This window comes from Canis lupus, chromosome 21 (genome assembly GCF_003254725.2).
Source record: "Canis lupus dingo isolate Sandy chromosome 21, ASM325472v2, whole genome shotgun sequence".
In the NCBI taxonomy this organism is placed as follows: domain Eukaryota; kingdom Metazoa; phylum Chordata; class Mammalia; order Carnivora; family Canidae; genus Canis; species Canis lupus.
Genome location: NC_064263.1, coordinates 39,918,183 through 39,932,575, shown reverse-complemented (window position 1 = coordinate 39,932,575; position 14,393 = coordinate 39,918,183). Strand labels below are relative to the sequence as shown.

General features: G+C 36.8%; 2 protein-coding genes across 2 annotated transcripts in view; one reads left to right on the top strand and one right to left on the bottom strand.

The window, feature by feature from the left end:
• Nucleotides 1-746: 746 nt before the first annotated feature.
• C21H11orf58 (chromosome 21 C11orf58 homolog) lies at nucleotides 747-13,675 on the bottom strand. The gene is made up of 5 exons (XM_025459618.3): nucleotides 13,447-13,675; nucleotides 8,118-8,201; nucleotides 4,592-4,652; nucleotides 2,492-2,601; nucleotides 747-1,783 (listed from the first exon to the last, which is right to left on the bottom strand). The coding sequence occupies exons 1-5, from the start codon at nucleotides 13,507-13,509 to the stop codon at nucleotides 1,553-1,555; spliced, it is 549 nt and encodes a 182-aa protein (XP_025315403.1). The 5' UTR covers nucleotides 13,510-13,675; the 3' UTR covers nucleotides 747-1,552.
• A 33-nt stretch (nucleotides 13,676-13,708) lies between these two features.
• Nucleotides 13,709-14,393, top strand: part of SOX6 (SRY-box transcription factor 6) — a 665,863-nt gene continuing 665,178 nt past the window's right edge. The window contains exon 1 of the mRNA XM_049099117.1: nucleotides 13,709-14,006. The gene's annotated coding sequence lies outside the window, so the exon portion shown is untranslated. The remainder of the gene's footprint in view (nucleotides 14,007-14,393) is intronic.

Genomic DNA, 14,393 nt, shown 5'->3' with positions numbered 1-14,393 from the left:
AAATACTTTTTAAAACATAATACTGATTTCACCCACTTCCATTCTTAAACATAAATCAGCCTTCATTTACTACTTAAATTTTCATTGTAATAACCGTAGAAATTAGGTATCTAAAAATGTGTGGGCAACTGAAATTTGAATAAAGCCAAATATGTTCAAACTGAGTACCTATTAAATGATATATATCCTGTCTACTACCCGCTGACTTGATATTCTATTATGTAGGGTAGCACCTATTTTAAAACAATCTAAGAAAGATCAAAAGCCAAATATTGGGGGTCTAATCTATGAATGGATTGCGTCAACAGATATCACCTGTTCTAGTTTCTGTACTCGTAACATTTTAAATTTCAAAGTGACTTAGGAATTTCTTTTTTAAATCCGACACATCAAACACATACTTAAGTTTCTAGATATATAAAAATTCAGCAAACATGTTTGACTCACACCTTTGAATATGTTACTTAGAAACATTTTGGACCCAAATATTTAAGGATCATGGATTAGCCACTAGCCCATAATGCAGTTTGTTAATCTGCTGTACAAGTCAACCACTTAACACCAAAGGATTCTAACCTCACTCCCACAGAAGCAGCAATAAAATCAGAAAGCAATACTACTTTCTAGTAATTTGATAATCAAGATAACAAACAGCATTGGGATAAAAGGAAGAAAATTTGTTTCAGCTTCTTCAATAAGCCTATTCCTCATCTTAGATAATGAGGATAAAGGTATCACAGACCAAATATGGGAAACTGCTTTTTCTTTATTTAGGCCTTAGGAAGAAAATTAACTTTGGTCACATATTACCTTAAAAAAAAAAAAAATCCAGTTTTACATATTCCTAAATAGATAGGACCAAATGATCAGAGAAATAATTTCTTCTGTAAAAATTGGCCAAATTTTATCAAAAACCTAACATACAATGTAATTCAAATTATATAAAGACTGCTTGGGATCATAACATTCCAAATGTATGACAGTTGCAACTCCATCCTAACAGGTGTGAAAGTATTTGCTCTCATGTTGCTTTGGTCCAAAAGAGTAGAGCTGATCAGTAAGAATAAACTAAGTACCTAATTTTTTGCAAACAATTTAGTTATTGGCAGCAGAAATATCCATGATGAATAGTTCTACTACAGCAAAGTATAATAACTGAATATATTTCATGAACACATCACAATATCAGATAAACTTATAAGAGAAAAATATGAAGGAACAAAAAAGATGAAACAGCTACCACAAAAGAGTCTCCTCCATAACTATCTGAAGGGTAAAAAGGTGAGATTAGAATTTGATGATGCTAATATGAAAGGAAATTGAGTATTGTATTTATTTCTTATTTTATACAACTCTTACTCTTTACAAAAATGGTTATAGTCATGCCCATAAAAGTGTAATCCATGGCATCTGAAAGCAAACACTCTTTGTAATTATTTAAAAGGGCCTTTTTAAAAATTATAATACAAAGGTCTGTGCTCTATAAGCAGTCCTCCACTGTGCATTATAACAATAAGGCTTACTTTTAATACAAAGACTAAGTGTTTGGGAGTTATGAACCACTGGATTTAACAAACATCATTTTATAGTTGCTTTTTGCATCTTTTTTGTTTTTGGGATCCTCCACTTCATCAGGGTGCTCAGTAGCTTGGAGTTCTTCAGCAGACTCTTCTTTCTCTGACTCTGAATCACTTTCAGAGTCATCTGGACTTTCAGGATCAGGTGAATCATCATCATCATCATCATCTCCAGCCACATCACCTTCTCCATCATGATCTTCTACCTACGAACATCAACCAACAGGCTCTTCTTAAATACAAGTACCCCAGTAAAAAAACTGGGAAAGACACTAATTTTTGTCACCGTCTCAACGCTCACTCCCTAGCCATTCAAAGTTTTGAGACGATTATGATCAGAGTCGGCCAAGGGAAGACCTGAGGACTCAGGAATCTCTGTGTATTTTACCCATTAATATTTAAGTAGAATTTCAAGAAACAGCTCTGAAGACCACTCACCCGAGTCCCTTCCCCCCAGTTTGAAAACTACATCTTCCTGAAAGAAATAGTATTTTTTTAAAAGTAAATAAGGCAAATTAATCACTGACCCTTGGAAATGTGGAAAAGTTATCAATGTTTTACATATTATACTACTTTGTAATTAACCAGCACGTATAGTATGAAAAGAGAGCACTGAGAAAACTGAGAAAGATCCTAAATTAGTACTTACATGAAATATTTCCTGTTTTTATGCTATTAAAGATGTGCCATCATGATCATCTAAGCAGAATTTATGTTAAGCTTTTATCAGAAAACATTTGTAAAACTCAAAAATATCTCATTCTCTACAAAGACCTATTTGGGCACACAGAAAGTTAAAGAACTAAAAAGAAAGCTTTCTACATAGGATTCTTGATTGCTAGAGTAATCTAACAGAAATAAAGGATATCAGTTTAGAAATTATCTTCCCCTTTAGTGAAAATGTTAATTACTACCTCACTGAAGCCAAGTCCACAATGTCGTCGATATCTTCCTGATAATTTACTGTCCATACTTTGCTGATATTGAGACTCCAGTTCTTCATTAATTTTCTTGTCTTCTTCCCCTGCATGTCCAGTGTACTTTGGTTATGTTTCAGTCAAATTAATAAAAACATTTGATTACACAAAAAAACCCATATTACAAATGCTATTATATTTAGGGCTGATTTCTCTAACTTTACAATGAATTTTGTGGATGGGTTACCTAATAGATATAATTTAAGGAGGTATTTATGATTACTTCTTTAGTAGCCAACCCTCTGAACTACAAAAGTATTTATAAAAGATGAAGAACCTATATTTTTCTATGTGATAAGTTAAACTAGACATAAGTCTCAGAACTGCCTATAGTTCAGATATTATAAATATTAATCACTAAGAACTTTGGGCTTTAAATACTGCTTATTTATAGTCTAATGAATAACTGTTAACCTGAAAGTGAGTTTTCTCCTACATTCAAAAAAACCAGCAACAAACAAAAGTTTCTGTTTCTGAGCAAGATATATAATGAAAAGGCAGGCAATTCTGTTCAGAAAATGGTCAAATAAATAATGGCTCTAATTCATACCTTTCTTACTATCAATTTACTGAAACAACATAACTTATTTAGAACTAGAACATTACTAATACCATCAAAGCTTTCTGAGGGGTTGTCTGGGTGGCTCAATCCAGTGAGCATCCAACTCTTGATTTCGGCTCAGGTCATGATCATGATCCCAAGATGGAGCCCCACATTGGGTTCCCCTCTTAGTGGGGAGTCTATTGAAATTCTCTCTCTCCCTCTCCCTGCTTGCAAGTGCTCTCACACTCTCTACATAAAACTTTAAAAAGCTGAATATGCCATTTTATTTTGTAAATATAAAAGAAATTTCATTTTAATCACAAAATAATGCTTGCATTATTTTTATTCATAAAGTCCACAGTTTAAAAGAATAAATGCAGTTAAATATTTTTCCATTCTGCAAAGCTCAGGGATTCCTTTTGCCTTTTCTTTTTCTTTTTTAAAGATTTTATTTATTTATTCATGAGACCGACAGAGAGGCAGAGACATAGACAGAGGGAGAAACAGGCTCCATGCAGGGAGCCTGATGCAGGACTGGATCCCAGGACCCCGGGGATCACACCCTGAGCTAAAGGCAGATGCTCAACCACTGAGCCACCCAGGCATCCCCCTTCTGCCTTTTCTAACAATGCAAATAAATTTGAAATAATTGTCTTGAAAAATAAAAGACCTATTAATTTCTAAAATGTGCTACATATTCTAGGTTAGTATAAAGTTAATTTAAATAATTTAATTAAAAGATTTGTTCAATACGATCCAGGTCATTATGTCCTGTTTTTATTAAGTCCAAGATTAGAATCAATTTTATATAGAAGAAAATTTCATTTTTCAGTAGCCTGAATTCAAATCTAATCTCTTTCATTTTTAGTTTTTATTTTAAAAATTTTTCCTTTAAGATTACGTTAATTTCTTCAGGCTTTGTAATAAGTTTGTATTCTTTATTAAGGATTTAAAAAAAAAAACCTTAGTGAATAAATTCAAAACCAATGTCAAGAATAACACTGTATGTTAATCTATAATGTAAAAAGTACATAAATACATATTACATAACAGTTGGCAAGATAAGGCATAAAGCTCACTACAATTAAATATATGTTCTGAAGACAGAAAAAGGACAGTTTCTTAGTTAGAATATCTTTGATATATATACTCCATAATCTTTAAAAATTACAGTACATGCTAATTGTTACATATACATGTTTACATATACATTTCTAGTTCTAGGATTTTCATCATTAGCAACTATACAGAGAGGGACACCCGGGTGGCTCAGCAGTTGAGCATTTGCCTTTGGCTCATGATGTGATCCTGGAGTCCTGGGATCAAGTCCCACACTGGGCTCCCTGCATGGAGCCTGCTTCTCCCTCTGCCTCTGTGTCTCTCATGAATAAGTAATCTTAAAAATATATATACAGATAATATCCCAAAATATATATAAATATTTCATATTCCAAATCTAACACCACCTCTTAAATTATGTTTTACTTTCTTACCTGTTCGGAAGTGAGATGTTGATTTGTGGTCTCCTATAACAAGACGGCCAGTATGTTCTTTCTAGAAGAAAGCAGAAAATGTATTAGAATTTGAGATCACTAATTTAAAATAATTACAGTGTCTCCTAATGTGCCCAATATTATTCCAGGCTTTTGGATACAGTGAAGAAAAACAATTAAATTGACATCGTTGTCTTTATGGAACTTATATTCTAGCAAAGGTAGAGATAAGGAGGGGAACTGAAATCAGTAAGTAAATTATACTGTGTTAGAAAGTTCTAAGTACCATTAAAACAAATACATACCTTTTTTTAAAAATTTTTATTTATTTATGACAGTCGAGAGAGAGAGAGAGAGAGAGAGAGAGAGAGAGGCAGAGACACAGGCCGAGGGAGAAGCAGGCTCCATGCACCAGGAGCCCGACGTGGGATTCGATCCCGGGTCTCCAGGATCACGCCCTGGGCCAAAGGCAGGCGCCAAACCGCTGCGCCACCCAGGGATCCCCAAAACAAATATATAAATAGAGCAGAAAACAGGAGTGGAGAGTATGTAGACATCAGGCTAGAATCTTAAGTGGGATAGATAAATAAAAAATTGAGTTGATACAAACATTTTCTTTTCTAAAAGGCAAATGAGTTGCTTTAGTTTTCCCACCTCCTCTTTCTGATGCCTCAGGCACATTTCATACAAAGAAAGCAAATGAAAATTATTTAGGTAGATAAAAATGAAGAAATTAATAGGCTTATAATGAACAAAGTGATAGATCTTTATTTTTTTTTTATTATTTTTTTTAGATCTTTAAACAAATAGCCAGCTGTTATCTGACTACAATACCCATCTTAAACTGTCAAAAAGAACAGAATTTAAAACAATCTAATTCTTCTAAAATATACAAATAAATCCTGATTCAATGTCACTAATTGATCAAGGTACATAATTACTCTCAATTATCAGTTGTAATCCACTCTTTATGGTTCATACTTAGTTTTATAAGGTAAAGAAATTCTTCACTAAAATAGTGAAGGTGAGATTAAATGTGACTTTGCAAAGTAATCTTAACTAATCACCTGTGAAGATGTGGTACATAACAAATCTTCCTATTATGAAAGGATGACAGACACATTTTCCACACCCAAATATACTACTGAAAGGCTTCAAGCATTAATACTTAACTGCCTCACATGCCATTATCAGCAAATCAAGGACTCAATATGCCACTTTAGACTGCAGAATATATTCTACTATTAAAATCTGAAAATGTATAATGCACTAAGTTATCTGAGGATGATGATAGCAATGCACTGGTCTATTCACTTTCTCTTAGCTGGTTCTCCCTGTAACCAATAAAATATTCACAGTAGTTGGCTAGGGCTAGGAATATACTTCACAGCCACAAAACAGAATAAATCTAAACAGCCTACATATAAGATCAAAGCTACAATGCTGGCCTTGCTAAGAAAGAATTTAACGTATGTAAACAGCTAATATATAGGTAGTCAATTTTATTTTAAATTGTTTAATCTGGGGCAGCCCCAGTGGTGCAACAGTTTGGCACCGCCTGCAGCCCAGGGCGTGATCCTGGAGACCCAGGATCCAGTCCCACGTTGGGCTCTCTGCATGGAGCCTGCTTTTCCCTCTGCCTGTGTCTCTGCCCCTCTCTCTTTCTGTCGCTCATAAATAAATAAGTAAAATCTTCAAAAAATAAATAAATAAATAGGGATCCCTGGGTGGCTCAGCGGTTTGGTGCCTGCCTTTGGTCCAGGGCGCGATCCTGGAGTCCCAGGATCGAGTCCCGCGTCGGGTTCCCAGCATGGAGCCTGCTTCTCCCTCCTCCTGTGTCTCTGCCTGTCTCTCTATCATAAATAAATAAATAATTCTTTAAAATAAATAAAATAAAATAAAAAGTTTAATCTGTTCTTTCTTCCCCACAGTTTTAATGAGATACATTTGACTACTGGTAACTAAATTTCATACACTTTATTTGTTTAGAGTATTTTTCCTAAGTACTCAAAGAGTATTCATTCTACTAGGTTGAGCATGTCTCCTAAATTATTACTTACTTCATATAGTCTTAGTAAATATTTTATTTGCATGAATCAAGACAAACTTCAGACTTTCTATGATAGATCACAAAATTATTGGGAAATCTGGATTAACAAGATATTATAAAAATGCATTCTTGTACAGGTCTTACTGTAGTTATATGATCTTTCCCAATCCTAAACCCCATTGTTCTAGTCTGGCTAATTCTTTGTTTCACCAATTCTATTTCTGGGACGCTTTCTTGTACCACTAACACAGAATTAGCTACCCCTGTCTGTTGATTCCACAGCAGTAGGTGCACAGTTCTTTCATAGCAATTATAATTCTAAATTATCTGGTTTCCCTACTACACGATGGCTCCAAACATGTATAATGATTTATGTGACCCCTAGGACCTAGCATGGTACCTGGCTCGTTTTAAACACTCAATAATTGTTGGTAAAATCCATGAATGACTCCCATATGAATAACAAAGGGCTGAATTTAATTGTGAGGAGCTTAAGAGAGAAAAAAAAAGTTTTCTTATTTTAGTAAAGTAAGTATCTAGAGATAACTGTATTTGCATGTAAAAATTATTGCTAGGAACAAGAAGGGTTTTTCCCCAATAGGTGATGTTTTCCTGGCATCTGTATTTTGTATATCCTAAAACGTTAATCAAACTGAAAGGGATTTCAAAATATACTGAACATCTTAAAAATTAAGTTTTTGTAAAAAAGATTTATTTATTCATGAGACACACAGAGACAGAGACAGAGAGGCAGAGACACAGGCAGAGGGAGAAGCAGGCTCCATGCAGAGAGCCCGATGTGGGACTCGATTCTGGGTCTCCAGGATCTCCTTTAGCGCTTGGGCTGAAGGCGACACTAAACCGCTGAGCCACCCGGGCTGCCCCTAAAATTAAGTTTTTGATAAAGGCTTGTCTTCTACTTCAAGGGCTAGAGGGAGCTATAAAATATGAAAGGCCTACCAACTGGTCTTTCCAGAAATGACTTCTACTAAATCATTAGGCTAAACAAATAGCAATCATAAACTTTTCTTCCTAAGGAGTCCCCTCAAACCAAGATTATTTTCTATTCAGTCTCTAAATCTTACTGCCCCAGTAGCCCTGAGAATCCTAGAAGTGGTTCAGAAATAGTATACTTTGGGGCACCTGGGTGGCTTAGTGGTTGAGCATCTGCCTTTGCCTCAGGTCACATAGAGCCCCACATTAGGGTCCCTGCAGGAAGCCGGCTTCTCCCTTTGCCTAGGTCTCTGCCTCTCTTAGTTCTCTCATGAATACATAAAATCTCAAAAAAAAAAAAAAAAAGAGAAAAAAAAAGAAGTACTATACATTTTAAGAGTGCTTGGTTAGGTCACCTGTATTTCCCAAGCGGAGCAGGAAGATGGGATCAAAGTATATTCATTCAGTCTGGCTCACTCAACAAACAAAATAAGGATTTTATTTTCACAGGAAAGATTAACGTACATACTATTTGATGCTTACCTTTCCTGCACCCATAAGTCTCAAGAACTTCTGTTTTCTTTCTTCATTACCTAAGTCTGCTGCTTCCCAATTGCTAGATCCAAGCTGCAAAATTAGCCAATTAGTTTTTTGCATAGTAATATTGAAAGATTTCAAGTCTAACTCCCAAGGTCCCCCTCCCCCACCATCATTTTTAACTATAAATAGTGCACACTGATTTTGTTGAGGTAGTTAAGTATATGCATCATACTCAATATATACTCCTTTTCTGTTACTTCAAGGCCAAATCCTTTAGTTCTTTTGCAGCCAGAGTTCTAATTCTCAAGTTTGCACTTAACAAAATCACCTGGAGGGTGTGTTAAAACCCAAACTCCAAGGCTACACCACAAGAGTTTCAGATCCAGTAAGTCTTGGATGGGGCTCAAGGATTTCATTTCTAACAAATTCCTAAGGTAGGACGATATTGTTGATGTGGGGACCACATTTTGAGACCTATTCTAGAGCCCTGAAAGGCCCTAGAGTACCTAGGATTTATAACCCAGAGGCTGCCACCATGGTTATTTAAAGTTAGTCTGGCTTTAGTGATATTCTAAAGGACCATGGAACAACAGTCTAATAGACCAAATTTTAGGTTTTCAATTTCTTTTTTATGCAGTTCTAGTTATTTGTAAAGATTAATATGTTAAGATTTTTATTCTTTCTTAAAGGTCTTCCAAAGAACAAACAGAAAACTATTTCCAAAAAGAGTAAAACTCCTTCTACCTTGTAATTATTACATGGTCAGTTGAGCCCTTTTACAAATCTTAGAAATATTATGGAGTCCTAGTGATATTTTTCCTTACATCTTGAAACAGACATAGGAATTATCTCATTGATTCATTAGTTATTGCCAACTATGCTAAAAATGACTAAAATAAGGAAACAGAAAAATGGTGGAAGAGTTTTCTCATCCTATTGTCCAAGGTAGTGCATCGTCCTTCAAGAAGATTATCACTCCTCCACTGTATGCTTCCAGTTTTCATGGACACAGTTGAGAGTCCAGAATTTTTCATCTCTACCCATAATGGCGACTGGGTAAAAACTGGAAACTGACAGAAGTCATTTCACAATTATTAGATAAATCAGGTGAATGCATAATGATAGGTAGTGTACCCTAAACTAATGGTAATGGCAAAATTAACTGTATATGCAAAAATCAGATTGTGAATTTTTGGATGATGAAACACTACATGATTTTTCTCCAACTCAGGAATCAACAAGAGACAAAGAAGAAAAAGATAAGAAAAAAAATATGGCACTCTTGTCTAGAGAGTCTTTAACAGGGAGGACTTGATCTCAACTGCACCTTAAGAGCTCGGACTATCCTGTTTTTCAAATAAATAAATAAATAAATAAATAAATAAATAAATAAATAATAAATAAATAAATGTGTGACTGCTTCATCTTTTATGGTATCTTTACACCAAAATTTACTTGATAGGATCTGAAGCTGGATAAGTGCTAAAGAAAGATGTATATACAAAGGTGACTGGGAGGAATATAGAAAGAAAACATTCATTGGATTGATCATTCTAATTGAGTTTATATCTAAAAATGAAAACGTTTTGCAGTTATGGAGTAAAGATGATGACCCTCTTTTCAACAGAAAATTATGAGCACAAAGGTTTAAATTCTTCAAGTATTATATTTTGATGATGCAAATGCTAGAATTACAAATAATGATAAAGCTAAAATATTAGAAATTATTTGAAATCTGAAATTATATGTTCCAGTTTTACACACAACTGACAAGCAGTTAGCTGTATTCAGAGGATGCTAACCATTCTGGGTAAAGGTCATGAAAATCAGGAAAATGTATAATAAAAATTTGGGTTTGCTAGGGTTATATGCATATTAAAATTTTCATTAAAATTGTTTTTCACTATCTTTCTTCTTCCAGAATTTATTTGTAGAAGACTTAGAAAATATAAAAGAAACAGTGGTGACCATTTCTCTTGGGATATGAGTGTTAAAGTATTTGTACATGGAATATTAGCCATCAAAAAAATGAAATCTTGCCAATGGCAATGACATGGATGGAACTAGAGGGCATTATGCTAAGTGAAATAAGTCAGAGAAAGATAATTATCATATGATTTCACTTATATGTGGAATTTAAGAAACAAAACAGAGGATCATAGGGGAAAACAGGGAAAAATAAGATAAAATCAGAGAGACAGACAAACCATGAGACTCTTAACTATAGGAAACAAATGGAGGGTTGCTGTAGGGGAGGGGACTGAAGGGATGGGGTAATTGGGTGATAGGCATTAAGGAGGACACTTGATGTAATGAGCACTGGTGTTATACACAACTGATGAATCACTGAACTCTACCTCTGAAACTAATAATACACTATATCTTAATCAATTGAATTTAAATAAAAGTTAAAAAAATATTTGTACAACACAGACACGCACTTGTGGTTGAACTAAATTCCTTTTGGTGGGGAGCTTATATGCTTTCATGATTTTGTCTACCTAATTTCCAAATCTACTACTTTCCACCTGAAAACTCGTATCTTTTTATAAGCCAGTTAGTTCTTAACTATTTCTGGCTGAACATAGTTAAGAAATAAAAAAAAAAAAGTACTAGTGAAACTTAAGTTCTGATTCTCACTGAATCACTTGCGCTCCGTGAGCCTGGACCTGGCATTTAACTTCGTTTTCATTCTTTATCTACCTAGAATAGCTTCTTTAAAAGACTGTCTTAAGAATAACACCTAAGAATTGCATAGTGTTTTACAACTTACAAATGACTGTTCATTTATGTTCTCAAGAGTCCAATAAATAAGAATAAAGAGACAAAGTGACTTAAAAGTTTGAGTTACTCTGACCTTCTTGCCTTAATAAGTTCTCTGCTCTTTCCACATCATACTATACATGACCAAATGAGAGAATATGTGAAAGTAGTTTATGAACTACAGTTATAAAACTTATGGAATCAAGTTAAAAAAAAATGTCTAAAAGCCAAAGCTTTTCCAAACTATTTCTATTACAAGAGCAAGTATCTTCAATGTCTTTACATAAATAATCCTATCACTTAACATATCTAATCCTAATTTTTTCCCCCCAATCAAGTCCTTCTGGTTCTTCCTGTCAAAGACCTTAGTGAATAAGAGCAAGCACCCTGTCCAAGTGCTGCATTCTCAAAAGCACATGGGTGCATGATAGAGGGTCTCTACGGTTACTAAAATTAACCTCTCTCCTACACTCTGAAAAAGAGCTTTCATTTCTTCACTTCAAACAAACCAATGAGGCAATTTATAAGTTATCACTAATACCTTTTACTATAGAATTGTAGTCAATCTACCTACCCCCCAATACATACTTAGTAACTCTTAGAATTTACTTCTAATATTGTCAGCATTCTCTTAGACTCCGTGTTAATATCTACTTTTAATATCTTTCAAAATGTTTTGTTATCTCCATTTGATATGTGAAGTCAGTAGGCAAAAAAAAAAAAATGATTATCTTTTACCTGCAGTCAATGTTCATTAGAAATTGATGACCAACTACAACTTCAATTATAATTAGCTGATCTTCTAAAATTTAGATGTATATTTCAAAAATATATTTTTAAGTTTTGCATATAGTATTTAAACATGTCTTTAAAACAAGTAAAGATAACTCCCAATTACCAGTAAAAGTAATATTCACATGAAAGAAAGGGACTTAAAAAAACACCATCAAAAGACAAGTTATTCTATTTGCACTTTAAATTAGCAACATAGTCATTTTTAGAGTGTATTAAAGTTGCAGGACCTAATCTTGATTTGCAACTATAACCTTTCAAAAGAGAATGCTTATAAGACTGGAAAAGGTCTTAAAGGTCATCTTAAACTGATCCCAACAGAAGCTGTAGAGTTAATGACTTAATCCCTTTAACTTTCTGTTGAATTACCTAACATCAAGAGTTTTCTGCGAGGCTAAAGGATATTTCTTTGAGTCCAGCAAAACAGGTGCCTGACGTTCTACAAATCGAGTCACAGTTAACTACTAGGAGGAAAACAATGTAATAGCTTTTAAAATGGCACCCAGGTTACTCAAATGCCTTAGATAAACGCCTGGCAAGTACTGGATTACCATATTAACAAGAAAAGACCTAAAAGCCGGTAGCAGGGAGGAACACAGGGCACGGATACATCTCACTGTGTAATTATGCATCCCCAGATCCTTACTGGTTACTAGTCTTTCTGCAGAGTTAGGTTCAACTTAAGAGCCTTGGCATTGTGGTCCTAAACCCACCACCCGTCCAAAGAAGGGTGGATCTTATCACCTCATTTTGCTACAACTCAGGCACTAGTAGTCTTTAGTGAGCTTTTAACGGTTCACAGAGTAAGGTTATTACGAAAGGCACTGAACCGCACTATAAAAATGACTCTACGTCTCCAGCAATTAATAGTGCTTTAAACAGCAACTGAAAACGAGATGCCGTTCTTTTATCATCCTTAAAAGATGACCTCTCCATGCCCCCACCTCCTCGTCCCCCAAATTTCTCCATCAACGTTCCCCATGGCGTTTACCCATTGTATGAAGGACCTAGTTTTCCGTTTACTGCAGGTCTCCATGACACTGCGCTAAGAGCTAGGACAAACACACAGAACAGACCTAGGCTAATAAGCACCGTGCTTGGTTCATTTTTGGATTCCCAACACCTGGCATGGCAGTAAATATTTAATGGGCTACTCTAAGGAATGAGTGGTTTGCTATTGAAGCAGACAAGCTTAGGGTGGGGAGGAAAAAAAGAGGAAGGGAGCTGAAATCAAAATGGGCTTCTAAGGTCTCAACATCCTAGACCTACCTCACCACCCTGCGTCAGTACGAAATTACTCCCCCTGGGGCAATTTTTTTCGGTCCAATACCATCATCGGCTTACTCTTTTAACAGGACACTGCAAAAAACGATTCCGGCCGGAAAAATCTGTCCAGACGTGTACCAACATCTTGACATTGTCACGGACGCATTTTAAACCTCGAACGCGAAGGATCCCGCCATCCCTATCCCAAGCAGAAGAGCCCGACAAAGAAGCTTCATCATACGGTGCCAGACCCCCTCAGGACGTCCTTCCTCGACAACCCCCCCTCCCGCCTCCCCTTCCTACGCAGGTCTCTAGCTCTTAGGATATGGACCTCGACCTCTTCAAACCTTCCAACCCTAATCAAGGAAAGGAGACGTTTCCCAGGTTCCTACCCCTCGGCCCTCCGCCTTAGGGCCACCCCAGACGCTTCCTCCTTCCTAAACCACCCTTCCCGGCCTACCCCAGCCTTTAGTAGGCCTCAACCCTTATCCACTCCGCCATTGTTATTTACATCGTCGTCTGGGGAGGCCGAACGCTTCACCCCGTGCGGATGGGACTCCCTGGCAGCGCTCATCGTTGCTGGGACCCCCGGCGGGAAACGCCGAACCCCCTCGCCGTTCTCTCTTCAGCAGCGGCGCCAGCAGCCTGCAACCTGCCCCCGGCCCGAGCAGCGCCACTCCAGAACGCAGAGCCCCTCCAGGCCTTCTCCGCCACAGTCGTCACCGCCGCGGCTACTCGCCACCCACGGAGCATTCGTGTAGTTGTAGTTTTCGGGCTCACCTCATACCGATCTGCACAAGAGGGATGAGCCGGGGAACGGAAACTACAATTCCCAGGAGGCTCAGCGGCGCAGATCGCGCTGCGTGGCGGGAGTGCCCTCTAAAGCTCCGCCTTCTTCGGCCGGTGGAGGGAGCTTTCCCGCGGATGGTTATGGCGGTGAGCGTTCGTGTAGAGCTTCGTCGCCACAGAAAGCGGCTTAGAGGCTTCGTCGCCACAGAAACGGGCATTTCGCTGTGAGATGCTGCGCGACTGATAGAGGCGTCTGTCGTAGTTAAGCACCTAGTTTTAAATGTAATGTTTGAAGATTATTGAATCCTCCCTGGTACCGTTTCACCCCCCCCCCCCCGCGACAAAAACCTTAAAAAAAAAAAAATATGGCTTCTACTGTTTCCCACCCTCCTGTTCTCTATTATTCTTCAGGGGTTTTTAGATGACCGGCAATGCGGCTTTCTAGAAGATTAATGAATATTTTGCCGCTTTCTCGTTCTCACCGAAATGAGTTCAATATGGTTCCGGTTAATTGGCTGTTATTAAAACCAGGGTCCACCTGAGGGAAATCTGTAAATTGTTGACACAGCTTTTTGTGAAGTGGGAGTGACCCTAACCGACCTCCCTGCTGGTATATGGGCAATGGTACTTTCGGGGCCTCCACCAAGAGGAGTCCGTTTCAGCCAGAAG

What these genes read in the sequence shown, in the direction of transcription:
- C21H11orf58 (XM_025459618.3), bottom strand. Translation starts at nt 13,509, where the DNA reads ATGAGCGCTGCCAGGGAGTCCCATCCGCACGGGGTGAAGCGTTCGGCC. An exon ending in GACTTATGGGTGCAGGAAAG is followed by an intron (nt 4,653 to 8,117) that starts GTAAGCATCAAA and finishes GCTTTCTTCTAG; the next exon opens with AAAGAACATACTGGCCGTCT. An exon ending in GTGGACTTGGCTTCAGTGAG is followed by an intron (nt 1,784 to 2,491) that starts GTAGTAATTAAC and finishes TGATGTTCGTAG; the next exon opens with GTAGAAGATCATGATGGAGA.